The sequence below is a fragment of the Rattus norvegicus genome, chromosome 10 (assembly GCF_036323735.1).
Source record: "Rattus norvegicus strain BN/NHsdMcwi chromosome 10, GRCr8, whole genome shotgun sequence".
Lineage (NCBI taxonomy): Eukaryota > Metazoa > Chordata > Mammalia > Rodentia > Muridae > Rattus > Rattus norvegicus.
In genome coordinates, this window is record NC_086028.1 from 47,016,005 (window position 1) to 47,037,500 (window position 21,496).

The 21,496-nt window shown below is 43.1% G+C and overlaps 1 protein-coding gene across 9 annotated transcripts in view; it reads right to left on the bottom strand.

The window, feature by feature from the left end:
* Ulk2 (unc-51 like autophagy activating kinase 2) overlaps nucleotides 1-13,840 on the bottom strand; it is a 78,807-nt gene extending 64,967 nt beyond the window's left edge. For 7 of the 9 annotated variants that reach the window (XR_010055178.1, XR_005489813.2, XR_005489812.2 and 4 more), the window contains exons 1-3: nucleotides 13,250-13,382; nucleotides 12,093-12,185; nucleotides 9,575-9,616 (exon numbers count right to left, since the gene is read on the bottom strand). Coding sequence is in view for 5 of the 9 variants with exons in the window: in XM_063269011.1 (XP_063125081.1) it covers nucleotides 9,575-9,616; nucleotides 12,093-12,185; nucleotides 13,250-13,339 (225 nt within the window). In the remaining 4 variants the exon portion in view is untranslated. Of the gene's footprint in view, nucleotides 1-9,574; nucleotides 9,617-12,092; nucleotides 12,186-13,249 lie in introns of those variants that run through there. The other 2 variants (NM_001191645.2, XM_063269012.1) reach the window with 2 other exon arrangements.
* Nucleotides 13,841-21,496: the final 7,656 nt, after the last annotated feature.

A 21,496-nucleotide genomic window follows, 5' to 3' on the forward strand; every position in this document is an offset into this window, starting at 1 on the left:
CTTAGAAAATTGGACATTGTGCTACCTGAAGACCCAGCTATACCTCTCCAGGACATATACCCAAATGATACTCTAACATATAACAAAGACACAAGCTCCACTATGTTCATAGCAGCCTTATTTATAATAGCCAGAAGCTGGAAAGAACCCAGATGCCCTTCAACAGAAGAATGGATACAGAAAATGTGGTACATCTACACGATGCAGCTATCAAAAACAACGACTTCATGAAATTCATAAACAAATGGATGGAACTAGAAAATATCCTGAGTGAAGTAACCCAATCACAAAAAGCCACATATGGTATGCACTCACTCATAAATGGACATTAGCCCAAAAGCTTGGATTACCCAATGATACAGCTGCATATGTAGCAGAGGATGGCCTTATTGGGCATCGATGAGAGGAGAAGTCCTTGGCCCTGTGAAGGCTCAATGCCCCTGTGTAGGGGAAAGCCAGGGTGGGGAGATGGGAGGGAGTGGGTGGGTAGGCAGGGGAACACTCTCATAGATGCAGGGGGAGGAGGGAAGGCATAGGAGGGTCCAGAGGGGAAATCAGGAAAGGGGATAACATTTGAAATGTAAGTAAAGAAATATCCAATTTAAAAAAATGGTGAGCTAATAAAAAATACACTCATTCATCATTAAACTTAACTCAGAAAAATTCATCAGAAAGTAAAATTAGAATTCTCAGGCAAAAAGAGTCTTGTCCTTTTTATTTTACTGCACTCTCAGGATGGAACCCAGGTCTGAGGACTCTCTATGCTATTCCTCCAGCTCTAAACTTCTTGACAATGTTTTAAGCATCGGCTCTGCATAGCCAAAATTGATTTTGATGACACTGAGGTAGTTATCAATCTGTTTAGAGGGTACTACAGAATAAACCACCTTTGTGTTGTGGATGTCGAGAGGCAGTAGAAAAAAACCCAGTGACACATGAGGAGCACCACAAGCTCAAGGCTTCATCAACACAGCAAGACCTGTCTCCAACCACAATAAAACGGATGGTACCATTTGTCAACAAGAAAGAAGGCTTTACTCAGTCCTCAGAGAAGTGCTCCCACTCTGAAAAGTTTGAGTTCAGTAGCAAAATGGCTTATTCTCTTCCTAGCAACACTAGCAAACTCTTATTTAGGACAACCATATTATCAGTGAATTTTTGGTAAAACCAAGATGTCTTATTACAGTATACAAAATATGTTTAAAGATTTAAGAAAATTAATTTGAATATTTTTACAAACTGTCACACTTACACAGCTTCAAGTCTGCTTGGTTACTAATTCAGAGACTAAATATATGGCTATTTTTTATTACATTTAAAATAATGGCAATGCTAATTTTGACCTGGCCCTATGGCTTAACATAGCCAGTGCTGAAATGACTCAAAACACAACACTTCACAGGCAGCAATTAACCTCATCAAGATCCAAAATTCAAAGACAAAGCAGTCATGGGAAAACAAAAGAGGGCATCTGAAAGGGAGTGACCAGCTCTAGTCAGAAAGCGACTTTACACTGTCCACACTGCAGCTACAACAGAGACCTAAAGAAGTTAGTTAAGAATCTGAAAAACTTAACACCATTCTACAAACAATTTTGACTGCTCAGCTTAATAATACAAACTTTGGCATAGGAGTACATCATTCACGAAGTGCTTGCTGGCATGCATACATGAGCCCCTTGTTCAATCTCCAGCACCACAGATAAGATCCTCCTCAATTCCACTGTGCATTTATAGCCTCTCTTTGTTCACCATTACAGTAACTCACTACTAACTTTAAGTCTCAGCTCACCCACAGCAGAAATAGAAGCTGGTACATCAGGACAGGAAGTCAAGTAGCCCCTTTCCAGTTGTTCCCTTGGCCCCCCAGCAGTGAGTATCAAGGGGGCCGCCACCATCACCACCGGGCACTCACTGCAATGCTAGACCTGAGGGTGAAGTTATATCTAAAAGAAAGTCAGTGACTTAGGGTAATGTGCTTCCCTGATTTCTCAAGAGAACCAGACAAAAAGAATGGAAGCCTGGTGGTGGTGGTACACATCCTTAATCCCAGCCAGGGGGAATGAACACCACATTATGCCCAATTCTTCAATTCTTTTATCCCAAGGTCTATAGACCTATCCTAAAGTGGTGATGCCATTTTTTCTTTGCTAAGGAATGAGACTGAACAACAGATCCCACCGTGGAACATTTGGCACACGCCTGCTTCCTCAGCAGCCGTCCTCTCTTGACAAATGAGGAAGGATGTGGAAAACACATTTAGCAAGTAAGAAAAATCAAATGTAGAGGAAATAAATTTTCTGAGGTCAGCAAATGGCTCAGAGGGTAAAGGAGCTTGCTATAAAAGTTTACTTGCAAATGGCTCTGGCCTAATTTGTGAACGCCAACAGAAACTGTCTCAAAGCATGAAGACATTCCTGAGGATAACATCTTAAGTGGTTCTCTGGCCTCTTCATATGTATGGACACACGTGCACATGCACACACTAAACAAATAAACATAAAGAAGGCAAAAGGGTTAAGATAAATTATTTACAGAGCTGGAAAACATGTTTCAGCAATCACAAGTGCTTTCTCCTCTAACAGGAAACATGAGTTTGGTTCCCAACACCCAAGCCAGGCAGCTCACAACCACCTGTGAGTCCAGCTCCATGGAATCCTTTGTCCTGTTCTGGCTCCCTAAGGCACACACATACGTGCATACACATGGACACTCTAAAAGTAATGCCAATAAAAGACTTCTAACAAACAATAAAAAGACAATCCAATGTATAAGCAAGAAACTTCCATGGAAATTTCAAAAAGATATTTAATTGTTTAGTAAATTTAAAATCATATTCGAACCAAAAGTCAATAGAAAAATACTAATTAAAATCATAACCAGAAGGCTGGAGAGATGGCTCAGCGGTTAAGAGCACTGACTGCTTTTCTAGAGGTCCTGAGTTCAACTCCCAGCACCCACACGGTAGCTCACAACCATCTGTAATGGGATCGGATGCCCTCTTCTGGTGTGTCTGAAGAGAGTGACAGTGTACTCAAATAAAATAAATAAATCTTTTTTAAAAAATAAATAAAACAAAAACAAAAAAAACAAAAGCAAAAAAGTAACTAGAAAGTAGGCAAAGATGTGCACTGTGTAATCCCTGGTAATTGAGAGGCAGAGGCAGGAAATCAGTCCCAAGCCATCCTGAGCTACACAGTGAGACTGCAGCCAGCCTGGACTATGTAAGCCTCTGTCTCGAAAAAAAAATTAAAAATGCTAACTGAATACAATCACCAGAATAACTAAAATTAGCAAGAATGTGGAGCAAGTGAACCTTTAAACACCTGCTGGGAGGAGTGTGAAGCAATTCCCTGGCAGTATCTGCTAAAGATCTGTGTTTCCCATAACAACCAGACAGACATCTTAAAGAAGGCCTCTGTAAGACCTACTTCAATGTGGTAAAGAAACTACAAGACGTCTTCTTTTCCATTTCTTTGAGGCTCTAAGGGAAGTGTTTTGGTGAAAATAATATACAATTAATGAAGTAATCCTGATTTGGAAAGATAGTTTCAATATAGAGTCAATTAAAAAAAGAAGAGGAGGAAGAAAAGGAAAAGGAAGACAAGAAAAAGGAAGAGGAGGAGGAAGAAAGAGAGGAAGAGAAGGAAGAGAGAGCTAGCCTAGAGACGTAGTTTGTCCTAGCATATGCAAAGCCCTTGGCTGGACCTCCATTGTTTTTAAGGAAAGCCGAGTGTGTGTATACGAGCACACATGTACTAAAAAGGAAAAAGCAGGGACTGAAGGGATGGCTCAGTGATTAAGAGCACTTCCTGCTCTGGCAGAAGATCTGGGTTTGGTTCCCAGCACACACATGGAGGTTTACAAATACCTATGATTCCAGTTCCAAGGGATCTGATACCTTCTGACCACCATCACCAGGCACACATGTGGTGCACATACACGCAATGCAAGCAAGTCTACACACAAAGTAAAATAAATATAAGACAGAAAACTAGACATAAGATACACCAGAGGTTTCTTCAACAAGTAAATGATACAAGAACAAACTATCTTGTTTTGCCTTATATTATTAGACAGCTTGAATTGTTTTTACACTAAAGATGTATTATTTAATTTTTTAAAAAATGAGTTCTTGGCTTTTTTTTGAAGTCTGAGTTTTTAGAGACCAAGAATGTATGTGACTATAGACAAGACCTTCAAGATTTGTCAACAGGAAGTCTAGCTTCTCGCTGCCTTTCTGCGTTTCCTAGAGGATGCCTGTTGTCATCAGGGATGTTAGAAGCACTGTGTGTGTTTAACAGGGTTTCTCTCGGTCGCCCTGCATTTGGTAGGCGAACAGGGGGCATATCCATCCAAGAGGAGAACCTGTAGGAGTTAAGGGAGTTTGTAAATAACTTCTGATGCTTGCTCGTACACCTGTGTTGCCAAAGCTTGTGGCCTGTAGTGTAATGCGAAATGCAGCCATTTTATTTCAATGTTATTAAAAGTGTTGCTTTTTTTGGGGGGTGGGAGTAAATGCACAGAGGCAGGGTTAGGGTTTTGTGCCTGTTTTAAGGCTTTTATTTGGCAGTAAATGTAAAATACAGTGAAATGATAATATCGTCATCTCTTTTATGAATTACATCAACTTGCATCTTTTTTTTTTTCTTTTTTCTTTTTTTCGGAGCTGGGGACCGAACCCAGGGCCTTCCGCTTGCTAGGCAAGCGCTCTACCACTGAGCTAAATCCCCAACCCAACTTGCATCTTTTTAAAAGGCTCGGTCCAGGATGTGAAGTAAGCGATAAGGTAACAGAGGCATGGTTGTATTTTATGGCATAACAGAGTCCATCAGATTTTTCTTCCCTCCAGAGTTTTGCTAATAGGCTTAACTCTTATTTCTGGATTAATAGTAGGATCATGCCCTTAGCAAATAATTTTCTGTTTTTAAATTAAGAGATTCCCAAATGTCTTCCTCTTATCTTGATGGGATGGATTTTTATATATAAGAAATATTTATTTAACTATTCTGTAAAATTATCTAGTGCCTGCTAAGGCCTTTGAGCATCCCTCCATCCTGTTGCGTGGCATAAAGCAGCAGCTGTATGGTGTTCTGAGGGCTCACTCAGAAGCTGCACCCACTCGGGCCCATGGGGATGAGGGACCTCATTAAAGGCATCAGGTTCTCATCCCTTGACTTGTGTGAGGAAAAAAGTGCTTTCCTTCCTGCCACCACCGACTGACATGGAAGTCTTCAGATGGAACGCTGACCCCATGTTCTTACTGTATTTTTCAAGTGCCTGGAAAAAAATATTTTCAAAAACAATACTAGTAATAGTAAAAGGAAAAAATATGCACTAACTTAACATGGCAACTACCTTAACAACAGGTGTTGGTGGCAGCCAGTTAAGCACCAGTGGCCCTGCTGTCTGTGATCTTACCTGTTCCTCTTGTTTCTCAACCATTTCACACGTACACTACTGAGGTAAGTTTATAACTTGAAATGTGAACTTTTTTTTTTTTTAGGAATAAGAATAAACTAATATAAATGTTTTTAAACATTTTAGAGTTTGGGTTTTAGACATGCTACTAGTTTAGTTTTTAGCTTCATATTTGAAAAGCTTTTTAGATCTCGCTTCATTTACATACAGTGCATTCTTTTTTTTTTTTTTTTTTTTTGGTTCTTTTTTTTCGGAGCTGGGGACCGAACCCAGGGCCTTGCGCTTCCTAGGTAAGCGCTCTACCACTGAGCTAAATCCCCAGCCCCCAGTGCATTCTTAAAATGTATGTGGTAAATAAAGCTTTCTTGAAAGCAAACAAAAAAACAAAAAAAAATGAGTTCTTTACAAGTTAGACAGCAGGACCAAGTGGTTCTCTGTAGCAGAATTTACATAACTCAGACAGAAATGGAGAAAACAACAGCAAGATACAGAAGCAGCAGAAAGCAATTTACTAACAAAGATTAAAAGAAAAACTTCCAGTTCCTCTGTAACATTTGTTTGTATTGAGACAGGGTCACTCTGCGCGGCAATGGCTGTCCTGAATCCTACTATGTGGTCTCAAACACCTAGAGATCCACTTGCCTCTGTGTCTAGTATTGCAATTAAAGATGTTTACCACCACATCTGGCTCTGCCACATTTCTTTTTTTTTTTTTTGGTTCTTTTTTTTCGGAGCTGGGGACTGAACCCAGGGCCTTGCGCTTCCTAGGTAAGCACTCTACCACTGAGCTAAATCCCCAGCCCCTCTGCCACATTTCTTAATTCATTCTCTAACCTGCAGGCAACTTCTATAGACTATCACAGGAAAGAAGAAAAATAATGTCATTTCTATAATCTTTAGTGCTATTTTCCTTAGGGATACCTGGCACTGGACGATCTCTGCGTATCCTGTAGGGTACAATCCTGCCCGTTATTGTGAAGAGGGTAACTGTGTTCACATGGACCAGATCTTCAATGAGCTTGCTGTAGAAACAATACTCTAGTCTAGGTTTCTTATATTCAGGGCTCTCAGGTTATTCCTGGCTACTGTAACAGCAGATCATAGTCTGGGTGGCTTCGTAAATAGAAATTTACTTTTGTATTATAAGTATTTTTGACACTATAAATGCCAACCACCCTCTTCTTCATTTAATACACATACTTTCTATACATTAACAGTCTTATTTAACCATACAGTTCAATTAATTGTAACAACTGTGCTCTGTTCAGATCAATGCCTGTAATGCTCCTTGACATCCCTTTATCACCATCCCTTACGCGTGCTGCCCTGGTTTTCCCCACGTTAGTCACTCTCTCTGCATCTTTTCAAAAGTCACAAAACGTGCCTGCAGAGGCAGAGCATGGTATACATAGTGAGTTCCAGAGCAACATAGTAAGACTCAAAAAAATCTGAGTCTTACGGGTTCTAGGACCTGAATTCAAGCCCAGATCCACACATCACACACTTACAATCTCAGTACAGCAAGAAAGAACAGCAGGCAGGGCTCGCTACCAAGGGAACTGGCCTTGCCTATCTGATGAAGGGACCTTGGAGAAGAGACAGACAGAGATATACAGAGATGGGGAGGGAAGGCACTTGATAAACACACATTGTCTTTCTGTACAAAAACTGTTAATAAATTATTTCTCACAGTTAAAGGTATAAAAACTAAGGGTTAACCTGTTTTATTTATAAATTTCTAAAAGAAATACACCAAACAATGTTTATATCTGAGAACTGTCATTTCTTTTCTAATTTGTTACTCTGACAATGTTGATGGTTTGAACATAATAATTACAGGGAAATATGTTTCCTCTAAGTGTCCTCTACACTACAACACCGTCACAAGTTGTGAGCGTAGGACAGGGCAGATCATATGTACTCAACATATGTTTGAGTGCCCTCACAAGGGGTAAGGAAAGGACAGAATGTAAGCAAACGAATGAAGAAAGGAAAATGTGGGCGCTATAAAAACATACTCAGGCCAATGACACCTCAGTGGGTGAAGGTGCCTGTCACTGAGCCTGACAACCTGAGTTCAATTCCTGAGATCCACAAGGTGGCAGAAGTGAACCAATTCCTGAAGGTTGTCATTTGACCACCATAGGCCCACCACAACTCTCACATACAAAATAAAAATATAAAAATATTTTAAACAGAAACAGCTTATACATAGCTTATAACTTCACACAGCTCTCCAAACATGAAGGTCAGTAGAAGTGGCCCTCCTGTCTACACAATGGAGCTTATTAGTCTCTAAACATACTATTCCCTCATGGACAGACAGAATCAAAGAAGTAAATCTACACTATCAGGCCGAGACTGGCTACTTGGTAGCCAAAGGTTATACTTGTTTATTTTATACCTTAGTTCTGGGAGTACAAATGGATAATAAAGCCCTTCATGCAGCCACCTAGAATTCACAGATTGAAGACTTTGATTTTGTTTATATTTCTTCTGATGATAGCTCATTCCACAAACAAAACCTGTACTAAAAATGTTTTTCCTTTCTGAGAAAAAACATCTAAGTAAAAGTAAATTTGTTCTTGCTTGTCAGGATGTTCTAACCCTCTAAGCATGCTAGACGAGGAGTCAATTTCATTTACCAGTTTTTGTACTGGGCACCAACCTGCGCCACCCAGTGCCCTCTATCCACAGGATACAAGCTACACGAAAAGCTCGAGGAGAAGGGACATTTCAGTTAGAGATGGTGATATGAATTTAGTTTAACTTGAGAAAATTTTTTGCTCTTTCTTTTTATGTTGCTTTGAGTTTCACAAATGAAGAGGTGAATTATATCTAGTCATGCTGATATTTATATTTTTTGTGCATGTGAGTTTACATTACTGATTTTTGGGGGGTGGAGGGGAGAACAGTCATATTCTATAATCAAAGTCTCTAACACTGTTCATGGTGTTTGAGCTAGACATTCCGAGTCCCAAAGTCAAAGACATCTTCAGAAAGGATGTATTACTGTGTATAAAAGGAAAATGCAAACCTCTGATGCCCAGGTTTAGTTGTCTGTCCTGTCCTGTGATGTGACAGATGAGCAAGGGTCCGGTCCACTCTGTATCACCCACTAAGGCTAAGCACAGCAGGCCAAGAGCTTACCCATCCTTTTATTGCTGTGTTCAGGATAATGACTGCATATGGCAGCCACTCAAAGGGCTTGCACAACAAATGCATCTCAATAATTTAAAAAACAGACAGAAAAGTTTTCACCAGAAACAAAACAGAATCAACCAATCATCTGTTTACTGTAATGGAATTCAACTGTCCAGATGAAGTAAGACAGGAGACAGAAAGGCAGACCATATGCACCAGTCTCCCCTGGAGTCGGCATGTTAAGAACAAGCTGTTCTGTCCCTGTGCTCACACCCAACACATTAGCCATGCAGGCTCTAGCATGTAAACCAGGACCTTTCAGAAAGCGCCATAGAGCCTGGAGATGCAAACTAACTATACATCAGAGAGCTCCACTTCTCTCCAAAGTAGATCTCTTGAGAAGACTCCCAAAAATGATTCTGACTACAAAGTTTGCCTCAGATGACTTTAAACTCCACCTCAAAACAGCAAACAAAAAAAACTGACCTTAGAATCCAGATTCCCTATCTAAATAAAACACAGTTCAAGCATGTTTTATGCCAATCACTGCACAAACACAAACACTGTATACACACACAGTAAATGTGTACAGCATCCTTGTTTTCATTAACTTTATTTTCTTCTACTTCTATGATTTACAAATGCTGCTTTTATAAGGAAAAAAAAGGCCTTTACCTAATTTTAAGTGGACTACAACAGTCTTTACATTCACTAAAGAAATGTTAGATTTGATGTAAACTGTAAGTATAAAGCAAACCCACCCCAGTGTATTTGCAACTGTTAATACATTTAGTTGTGCAACTCAGTCAGTGCTCCTAACCACTGAGCCATCTCTCCAGCCCAAATAGATGCAATTTTAAAGATTAAAAAAAAATTTAATGTAATTCAAACTGTACGTCTTTTCCACATGAATTAAGAGAGCTTCAAATTTCCATTAAAATTCACTTAAATCCACATGAAAGGAACTTTTTTAAAATTTTAACTTTAAAAGAAAATCCAAAATAAAGTACCTGAACATCATAGAGTGCTACGATATTTTCATGCTGAAGTTCCTGGTAAGGAAATAAAGAATTTAAAACATTATTATATAATCTGATAATATATTCTACTACACAAATAAAACTCACTTCTATACACACATATACTACCTGTAGCACATGACACCTTTACTAATGGCTTAGAAAAGTCAGTCTAACAGAACAAAAATAAATGTGTCTGATCAGACTTTACCTGAGACCTAAATATTTTTTACCACAGTTCTTTTTTTTTTTTTTAAGATTTATTTATTTATTAAGTACACTGTAGGGGTTGGGGATTTAGCTCAGTGGTAGAGCGCTTGCCTAGCATGCGCAAGGCCCTGAGTTCGGTCCCCAGCTCCGGAAAAAAAAAAAGAAAGAAAGAAAAAAGAAAGTACACTGTAGCTGTCTTCAGACACACCAGAAAAGGGCATCAGATCTCATTACAGATGGTTGTGAGCCACCATGTGGTTGCTGGGATTTAAACTCAAGACCTCTGGAAGAGCATTCAGTGCTCTTAACCACTGAGCCATCTCTCCAGCCCCCACAGTTCTTTTTTTTAAATGTTTTATCTTGTCTACCATGTGGGTGCAGAGACCAGAAGAGGGTGTCAGTGCTCCTGGAACTGAAGCTATGAACAGCTAGCTGTGAGCTGCCATGTGGATGCTGGCAATTGAACTAGGCCTCTGAAAAAGCGGCTACTCCTAATGAGAATTGTTGTTTGTCAAACAAATGCCATAATTAATATGGTTGCAGACTATCTACTAGTCTTCAATGTTTGCTTTTAGAAACCTTTTTCTGCCTGAAACATAATTCATAGCTCAAAGAATTCTTGTGATCTTAACTGGTGTACCTTTCCTCCAATCCCAAGTACTGTAATTCTTACCAAAAATCCTCCACAAAAATACTTTTGAGGAAAGCAGCTGTTAGATGATGTTTCTGTGAAAAAAAATCAGTATGGGAAACACTGGGTTAAGTAAACAAAAACCAGTAGAAATGTCCCTTTCTTTAGTGAGCCGAATGTTTGTAACTATTCAAATGTTCAGTAGACAAAGTCTACCAAATTTATTTGACCACAGGTTCTTTTGTTTTCCTCTTGAAAGCATCTCATCTTGACGATGCTACAGGGTGTGAACTGATCTAAAAATGAACTTTCTTCTGGAGCTAGTGACGTAGCTCAGCAGTTAAGGGTACTTGCTCCTCTTACAGAGGACTTGGCTTCTATTGCCAGAGAAAACGTGGCAGCTCACAACTGTCTGTACTCTAGTCCAACAAATGTCTTCTGGTCTCCCTGGGCACCAGCACATACATACATACATGCAGGTAGAAACACTTATACACATAAAGCAATAAAATAAATAAATCCAAAGTAAATAATACTAAAAAATAACTTCCAGCTGGGCACTGGTGGCACATTCCTTTGATTTGAACAATTATGGAGGCAGAGGTGGAAGCAGGAAGATTTCTGTGAGTTTGAGGCCAGCCTGGTCTACAGAGTTCCAGGAGAGACCAGGCAGTTACAAAGAGAAACCCTGTCTCAAAAAAGCAAAATAAATAAATAAAACTCCCTTCTATTTATAAGGGAGGCGGGGGGGGACCAATTTCTCTTGTTGCTCCCCAAAAACTTACTGGTACAGGTGTATGATAACGGACATCGGCAGAAAGAACAACATACCGACTAAATCTGCCTGGCATTCCAACAACAGCTCAAATCAGACGAAGTTAAAAACCAGTCTTCACAGAGTCTCTGTTTGGTCGAGAGTCACAAACATTCTTTAAAAGAGCCTCAAAGGAGCTGCAGAGGCAGCGCAATGGCTAAGAGCACTTGATGCTCTGGCAGAGAGCTCAAGTTCCTAGCACCTGTACCCAGCTCCAGGGGTTCCAAAAGCGTCCACTGGACACTGGACTCATGTGCATACTTCCACACATACATGAAAAGAAATCTTTCCAGCTCAGTGGTGGTGGTGGTGGTAAACACCTTTGATCCCAGCACTCAGGAGACAAAGGTAAGTAGACCTAGGAGTTTGAGGCCAGCCTGTTCTACAGAATGAGTTTCAGGACAGCCAAGGCTATATAAAGAAACCCAGGCTTGAAAAACATACATAGATACATACATAGATACATAGATACACAGATACATACATACATACATACATACATACATACATACATACATACATACATACAATCTTTCCTGGCACTCCAGAGGCAGAGGCTGGCAAATCTGAGTCTGGGGCCAGCCTGGACTACACAGTGAGTTCCAAGTCAACTAAGGTCACATAGCAAGACTCTATCTCAAAGTAAACAGATAAAAATTCCTTGAAGACAGCTTCAAAATACTGAATAATTAAAAACAACAACAAAAACAAAAATGGGGCAAGCAAAAATGAACAGCAACTAAAAATTACCAAACTTTAATTCAGCTACCAAACTTCAAAGGATGTTACAACATGCTCTTTTGACTCAGGGTAACTTTTAACTCGGAATATGATAGTATTCTAAAATAGCATACCTTTAAGATTTTTATTTCCTTTCCAAGCAGAATTTGTGACTTTGACAAGTTCTTTTTATTAATACTTTTAATAGCCACCTCCCAATCAGTTTTCTAAAACGGAAAAACAGTGTTATGCCTGAAAATCATGACAGAAACAACTCAACAACAACAAAACTTATTAAATATATTTTTAGCAAATCAATGTATATATGGTACTGGGAAAACATGACAAAGACCTCAAATCTCAAACTAAAAAATGATTTCATAAACCACACAGTACAAAGCAATGTCCTACTGCACAGCCACTAAAAGTAGTAAGTACAAAGACCAGATAGGGTCAGTTGAAAAAAAGTTTACGGTCGCATAAGACTTATGGAGAAATAAACTTGGGAAGTGATAGAGTTCAATGAACTGGATTACACTGCTTTTATTTTTTTCCTGGATTTTAAGTTATTTCATAATGAATAAGAAATAGTTCCTTTTTAATTGGTCCTCTAGAAACAAACAGAACAACCAAAGCTTTTTTTTTTATTTCCAGTTTCAATGTGCTTTCTCAAATTCTTTAGATTCTATAACCTAGTGTGACCTATTTGCGAAACAGTGGCTTGAAAATATTTTTTGAGGCTTGAACTTGCTTCTATGTTGTTATTATTAGAGTCTAACTATCTTTCTCACTTAGCGTTGGTCTAACTCAAAAGGGGGAGGGATACGACAGGGCACCCCCAGACACAGAGGAACGAGATACCTCCTAGTCTGAGAAAGCTTCAGACTAACGGGAAACGCGCCCGTTTTCCGCTGGGTGTGCAATTATCTACCGTAAAGGTGACAAGCTCCGGAAAGCCCAGTGTGGGGGAGAAGGGACAAAGGTCCAGCAACCCGCAACCCGGACAAGCACATTATACTGTGCAAGCACTGGGGTCTTAGTCGCTTCGGGACCAGTGGCTTCCCGGAGAAGCACTTCGGTTACCCAGCACACACTGTCAGGGAAGAACATAAGTGGCTCTGCGCCCGTCGGTAGGTGGAGCTCAGCCTAGCGGCTCTGGCCTCCAAAACAAACCCTGCGACAGTGACAGCAAGCACAAAGGCAGGCCGGCCCGGGGAGCCCAACCCAGAGGCCCGAACCAGGGCGCCGGCTCCCCGGCTTCGCACCAGACAAGCAGGCGGGCGGCGCTCACCTGGCGGTGCCGCCCCCGGAAGACCACAGCGAAGGCCCCGTGTCCCACGAGGTCCCGCTTGCTGTACTCGAAGTCGCCCACCACCTCCATGGCCGCGCCCCCGGGACATAGAGCGCTCGGGTGGGCAGGCGTGGCGGAGAGCGGAGATCAGCACCGCCGGCCCGAGGGCCCCAAGCGCGCCCGCGGGCGGCGGGATGGGGGCAGCCACGGCCCCGGGCCCGGACGGACACTCATGCCGAGAGGCCGGAGCGGAAACGGGACGGGTCGCCGCGCGGAGCCGGGGTCAGCGAGGCCTGGGCCCGGCCGCTCCTCATGGCCCGGGCCGCCGTCGGCCGCGGGGCTCTGGCCAAGCGACTTGGGCGCTGCCCGGCCGAAGGCACCGCCACCGTCACAGGGCGTACCCGGAGCTACCCGCGCGCCCGACAGCGGTGCAGAGCCGGGGCCGCGCCATCCCCGCAGGTGCGGCTGCCTCGGCTTGTTGCGCCCACGGCGCTGCTGTGTAGGGGCCGCCGCCCTGGAACCCGCACAGCCGGGGCGGCGACTCCTGCCTGCTTCGCGGGAGCACCCAACGCACGCGCGCGCGCCGGCCGCTCCGCGCCGACTACCGGTCCAGTGCGACGTCAGCGCGTCTTGTAGGACGATGCACCCCAGTCCTGCTCCCTCCGCCGAGAAAAGGAGTGCGCGCCCCGGGACGCGGCGCCAGGCACCGGGGCGAATCTGCAGTCACTGGAGCGAGTCGGCGAGCCGGGGAGGCGACGGCTGCTTAGGAACCGGCGGCCGGCTCGGCGCCGGCGGTTAGCTGGAGCCCGCCACGCCCTGACCTGAAGCCACCCTCTAAGGGGCGGATCTTGAACTCTGGCCGGGGTAATCGCTGAGGGGGTGCAGACATAGAAGACAAAAACTCAGCGAGCGGCCTTTCAAATCCAGACCGCAAGCTGCTGGACAACCCACTGAAGGGATAGGTGTGACTGGGACCTGCGCCTTTTGGGGGGGTCTCTAGACTTCTAAAAGAGGCTTAGAATCTTCTTTCTATCGACAACCTTCTTCACGCCAGTGAACTACCAGTTTGCCTCAGATTTTTTTTTCCTCCTCTTTTACAATTGTTCAGGTGAAAAATGATTTGTCAACTTTTGCTCAAAGAAGCATTACAAAACCATGGTAAACAATATACATACCCCACACCTAAGTGTGTGTTCAGGTTTGGGGATGTTGCTATCTAATTACCTCATCACAATTTCATTGCCTGCCCCTGAAACCCGTCGGTCCGTCCGTCCGTCCGTCCGTCCGTCCGTCCGCCCGCCCGCCCGCCTGTCTGTCTGTCTGTCTGTCTGTCTGTCTGTCTGTCTGTGTCTCCTTCCCCCCCATCCTTTTTTTTTCTTCTTTTTTTTTCGGAGCTGGGGACCGAACCCAGGGCCTTGTGCTTGCTAGGCAAGTGCTCTACCGCTGAGCTAAACCCCCAACCCCCTTTCCTCCCATCCTTAAAGATTTTACTTTTATGTGTATGGTGTTTTGCCTGCACCCATATATGTGCACCACAGGTGCACCTGGTGCCTGCAGAGGTCAGATGGGGGTGTCGATCTCCTGAGACTGGAATTACAGATGGCTGTGAGCCACAATTGTAGGTATTAGAAATCAAACCCAAGTCCTCTGATAGAATAATAGCCAGTGCTCTTAAACCACTGAGCTGTCTCTCCAGCCAGCGCTCTAAAACGCATCTTGACAACTAGGAGGGGTCCTAAAAACCTCCAGCTTTGAGGCAGGTCAGGAATCTGAAAGCAATGTTTCTGGTCCACTTTCCTGAAGAAGGAAAAAAAAAAAAAAAAAAAGACTCGGTAAGTCCATTTTCTATTGCTAGAACAAAACACCCCAGGCTTGGCACCTTGTAAAGAAATGAGATTTATGTAGCTCACAATTTGGAAGCTTACACCCCAAACAGCAAAGCACCAGCTCTGATAAGGAGCTCATGAAGAAGGGCTTCACAAGGGATGATGGAACAGAGATCACAGGGCAGAGAAGCCCGAGACTGAGAAGGGACCAGGGTTACTCCTTAATAACAACTCACTCTCAGAAGAACCAATGTCATGGTCTCTCAATTCAATTCACATCTCACCACACCAAGGTCCAAGCATCCAGCACTTTGAGGAACACATTCAAACCATCCAAACCCCAAATCATAACAGTAAATTAGATTTTCTTTTCTTTTTTTTTTTAAACTTGTAGTTCTTGTCCACAGTAGAGGGTTGTATCTGGTGACAACTTTCTTGCTGACAGAGTCCTGAAGTGGCACAAGGTATCTCAAAGCATCCTAACATGAGATCCAGGAAGTATGAGGGACCTAGGCAAGCTGGACCTTTTTTTCTCTCCTAGGTGTTGAGGATCAGACCTAGGACTTCACACATGCTAAGCAGTTCTCTGCCACTGAGTTCTAGCTCCAACACTTAACCACCTTGTAAAATATATGTATTTATTGTGTGTGTGCTTTCACTCCCTTATGTGGAGGTCAGAGGATCACTTGCAGGAGTCAGGTTTTTCCCTCCACCATATGGGACCTGGGGGTGGAACTCAGTTAGGTAGCCTTGGTGACATGACAAGCACCTGTGTCCTAACCATCTCACAGGCCCTCCCTAGCTACTTTTATAGCAGACCCACCCAGAAGGCAACATATTAACCTAATAACCTCACCCACTGGTTTGTCTGTTCCTGAGGACAGAACTGTAGTGGGTTTGCTCAATGCTCCTTGAATTCTAATGCTAATTTGGGTCCCCCAAAACTGTTTGTCTGCACATAAGATACTGAGAGACTCTGTCCCCCAGTTCTGGTTGGTAAAAAGAGGCCAGCAGCCAGTAACTGGGGAGAAGAGACATAGGGGTTTAAGTTTCCTGGGCTTGGAACAAGGAGGAAGAGGAGAGGGAAGAGGAGAAAGGAACTGATATAGAAGAGGAAGAATGTACAGGAGGGAGAGGAAGAGCTCAGGGACAAAGGGCCAGAGAGCTGCCTGGTTGGAGCTGAGAGCAGTTCAGAGGAAACACAGTAAATCGTGAGTGATAGCTTGGGGTTATCGATGGGAAGGTAGATTCTAACAATATGGAGGGCAGGCAGTTGCCCAGCCATTGCGCTGCCTAAGACACATCTAAAAATGAAAAGGCTATGTGTGCCTTTTATCCTGGAACATAAATGGTCTAAGGCGGGAAGGAAGGAACCCTGCAATGGGATTTTTTAAACATTTATTACTACCCAGACCCATACTCACTTCTGAAGTCCCTGGTCCTAGCTCTCCTTAGGGAGACTACATTTACCGTGAGTTTCAGAAGGAACAAACTCTATCCAGGCTGTGGCACCTTCCTTCCTCATACTCCCAAAATGGGGGGCTTTGGGTTTCTGTTCCCATGCTGCTCACTTCCACCGATCCTGCAAACACGGGTGCTTGTGTTAAACATGAAAATTAGGAGCCTTCAAAAGCAGGTGTCTAATTAAACAACTCTACACTTCCATTTAAAAGAAGAGTGGATTTCTTACCTCATTGAAGGATTCTGCAGCTTATCTCTAAAGTGTGCAGTTGATAGTCTACAGATTTAATATAAAGACTCTCATTGAATGCTAGATCTTCGTGAATATGGATTTGCAAAGCTGTAGGACCTTGTACAAGTTCTTTACCATTTCAGTCTGAAGTGTCAGTGTCCCCCTCTATAATTTGGGGATAAGGACAGCCACTACTTCAATGGGCTGTCTAGAAATTTAAATGATGGGAGCTGGAGAGTCCACTCAGTGGTTTTGAGCCTTTAAGGCTCTTGCAAGAGAACCCAGGTTCAATTTCCAGCAGGTGACTCAAAACCACCTGTGTCTTCAGTTCCAGGGGACCAGATGCCCTCTTTTGGCTTCCGCAAACATCCATACTACATGGCGCGCACACACACACACAAAGTATTGGGAAATGTACTCATTGTATAGTACACTTGATCTTAGCCAAAAGGCCAAGAAGTGATGAACTCAATGTATAAACTGCTTGGAATATTATCTAGTATATTCAAAGTACTATTTAAAGGTTGTAATAGCCTTATTGGGGCACCAGTGGAAGGGGAAGTCCTTGGTCCTGCCAAGGTTGGACCCACAGTGCAGGGGGGTTGGGGGTCGGTAAGGGGGGTGGATAAGGGGAACACCTGTATGGGGGATGGGGGCTTATGGACAGGAAACCGGGAAAGGGAATAACATTTGAAATGTAAGTAAAGAAATACATCTAATAAAAAATAAAAAAATAACTCATCAAAAAAGAAAAAAAAAAGTAGAGTGGTATCAAAGCCAACTTTATGTGGCACTTCCCCAACCAGTGCCCTCAGGATTTTCCCTTTCTTTTCCAACCACTCCCCAAAGTGAGCTGAGCCCGAATGTTTTAGCTTCGTGTAGCTAGACATACCAAGGGTATGTCACCACTTATAAACTCCACCGAAGTCAATGTAAGATATCTGAATAAGTAGAAAGCAATGAAATGGGGAAGTGTGACAGAACCTCTTGTCAACCTGACAGGATATGGAATCAGGGACAAGCCTCTAGGCACACCACTGAGGTAGGTTTTTGTTTGTTTGGTATGGTATGGTATGGTGTGTGTGTGTGTGTGTGTGTGTGTGTGTGTGTGTGTGTGTGTGTGTTCTAGGTTAGATTAGCCTCCTGCAGGCCTATGAGGAAGTATCTTGATTAGGTTCATAGAAGAGGGGAGGCCTACTCTAAAGTGGGCAGCACTGTTTCCTGGTCTGCATGAAGAAGGCGGCAGCTAAGCACAAGCATTGGTCATCCTCTGCTTCCCGACTGAGGATGCTATGAGAAAAGGGTTCAGTAGCTCCCAGTTCCAGGCTACAGAGTGTCATGACAGGGAAGTCACCTCCAAGGGAGCCTGAAGTAGCTCCTCAGTCACACATGGCATACATGTTGGAAAGCACAGAGTTTGAATGGACGTACCCAGCTCACTTTCTCCTTTGGTTCAGTGCAGGACTCCAAGCCCAAGGGATGACCCTGTTGGTTTTCAGTCTTCCCACATCAAGGCCTTAAAGGCAAGCTCAGCAGCTGGGTCATAGGTCACAGAGAACCTGGCCTGTATCCAGAATGGCCGGGTTTAATGCTGCCTGCTGGGATGCTTCCTCTGATCTGGATATTCTTCTGGAGCAGCACAGATTCCTGCAGGTCCCCTCTCTATTCAGATGACACTTGCTGACCTAATGCACTGTGTACATAGATCTTTGTCTCTGTTTTTGTCTTGGGATACAATCCACAACCCCATGAAAGTCCTATTGAAGAGCTTTCCAAACTGCCTGTGTTAGCTGTTACTGTGATAAAAAAAAAAAAAAAAAACACAATAAACAACTTCAGAGGATGGAGATCTGCATTTGGTTCCTGGTCCCTGGTTCAGAGGCTCCATTATTTCTGGATGAGGTACAGCATTTCTAGAGAAGGGTTTGTAGATAAGTGTGGTGGTTTATATATGCTTGGCCCAGGGAGTGTCACTATTAGGCGATATGGTCTTGTTAGAGTGGGTGTGGCCTTGTTAGAGTAAGTGTGTCACTGTGGTCATGGGCTTTAAAAACCTTGTCCTAGCTGCCTGGAAGCCAGTCTTCTAGGTGCCTTTGGAAGAAGAGGTGGAGCTCTCCGATCCTACAGCATGTCTGCCTGCACGATGCCATGCTCCCACCTTGATGATAATGGACTGAACCTCTGAACCTGTAACCCAGACTTTTATAAGACTTGCCTTGGTCATGGTGTCTGTTCACAGCAGTAAAACCCTAAGACATTAAGCAAAGCTTCTCACTTTATGCCTTAAGAAAGAGAGAGGGAAGGGTTAGGGACAATCCCCACATGTGTGCCTCCAGAAAGCAGTTTGCTGCAACCACTGAATTCCCATAACAATACATTCAAGTTAAACATCCATCAACAGACCAACAATTGATTAGGTCAGAGCTCTTACTATCGATCTGCCTTTCAGTGATTAGCTCCAGCTGGGAACCAATGCTCTAACACAGGAATTTTTTAAGATATTTGTATATCATGTCACTAAAGTTACATTCCAACATAAGGACATTTCAAGAGTATTAACATGCCATCTCTGGGTTCCTAATGTAAAACTTCATCACACCTGTGTCCTCAGGCCAAGCACATGCAGATAGCACATATAGTTTGACTTTTAGGCTCATCATAAAAGGAGAGGTGGGGTGGTAAAAGCAGAGGAACTCTGCTAAGGAAGTGTTTAATTAGGACTATATGCATAGCAACTTGTTAACAAAGGCCCATTGTAATAAAGTTAAAAGAAGGCAGCCTAGATAGGGGCTAAGAGAGGTAAGGGTGCTTGCTGAGTGGAGTGACCTGAATTCAATGCCTGGAACCTACCAGGTAGAAGACTTAAACTAACTCCTGTGGGTTGACCTTTGACCTCCACATGCACTTGGTAGCATACAAGTGCTCACATACATACATATAATCACATGCAAAATAATGTAAAATTTAAAAAAGGAATGCAGCCAAGTGTACATACTCTTTCCTCATCCATGTCTGTCTCTTTCTTTCTCCCATCAAATGCTGGTGGAACCCCAGCATTTGGGAGGTGGAGGCAAGAGGATCAGGAGAGTTCAAGAACAGCCTCGATTGTCTTGTATCCTCCCTTCAGCTGTTAGAATTACAAGTGAGCTCCACTATTCCCAGCATACATTTTCTTTTTTTTTTTTTTTCTTTTCTTTTTTTCGGAGCTGGGGACCGAACCCAGGGCCTTGTGCTTGCTAGGCAAGCGCTCTACCACTGAGCTGAATCCCCAACCCCCCCCCCCCAGTGTACATTTTCTAATGAGATTATTAATAATAAGTTTCAGCCTAGGAAACATAGACACAATGTCAGTGTGCACAGGAAGAACCCTAAGGCAAAAAAACCCCCAATGGAGTCTGGCATGCTTAAGACCCAGGCCTTTAAGCAAGGCAGAGACAGGTGAATCTCTGCTCACAACCTGGTCTACACAGTGAGTTCCAGGACTATATAGAGTGGCCCTGTCTCAAATAAACAATAATAAAAACCCCAAAACGTAATTTCTTCTCACGAATATGAGTGGTTTATTTTTACTATTGTCATATAGTTTAGCTCAGAAAAGTATGTTTCACAAGACAGGCTATGATGTTTTTGTAAGGGTTTAAAATAAAGAATATCTGTAAACAAACATCGGTGAGATTCAAAAGAGCATGTTTCCCAAATAAACTATTTGAAGTATCAAAATTTCTAAACAAAAGAGACACAAAGAAAATGGGAGATAAATTTGTATGCCCCACAGCGAGAGTTTGCTCACCTGAGACCTTGGTTATACAAACCCCCATGTGAAGCCCTTTTAACATGTCCATCCAGGAGGGAAAACCTTCTGCCAAAGACTTGGATAAGAAAGAAGGGGCTTACATTAAACTCAGGTCATTGGACAGGACAGAAAATACCCCAGCCCTACTGTCCAGCCAGACAGTTCCAGCTCACTCACTTGGGTTTCTCTGAAGGTCAGAGAATTGCTGATGATACTTTAAAAGAACTGGAGGTAGAGGTATGATTAAAGTTTATCAGGAACAAACAAGTGGTGGGGGGAAGTGCCCATCAACTGTTTAGATATCCCCCCCCTCAATCCTGCCACTCCACACATCTGGTCATCTGAGTTTCAGGGCTCAGTATCTGTATCTTCTGTCTTCTTTCTTCATTGTGCTGATGTTTGGTGGCCAGACCGCAGCCTCCTTCATGGTTCCCTCTCCTTTGAGAAATTAGCAGTGTGCACAGAAAGGTCATTCTTCTCAAGATTGTTGATTTCAGATTGTTGTTGAAATCAGATTTTTCAAGATTCCGTACTATACATTTTCAGCTTTGTGGTGACCAGTAAGATCCATGGGAGTGTGTGCAAAAGCACCTTCAGTGGGCCCTGGGGCTCTAGTACAGCTGCTTCACTCCTCCCATATAACTTTCCAAGGGAGATGGAAGATGCCAGCCAAACAAACCATGGAAAAACAAACTTTCCTCACACTGAAGGTACTTTTCAAACCTCAAGGTCTGAACCCAAAGAAGAGCTGAATATCCTGACATCCTGAGACCGGTGATGGCTGAGACAAGTGGCTAACTCCAAAGACAGCTTCACTGGAGAGAAAGTATTTTATTTTCTATACTGTTGTTAGTTTGAGAACTTAGTACAATGTCCCCAACTCTCCCAGATCCACCCTTCATCACTTCCCTTCACAGCCAACCAGCAGCTCTCAA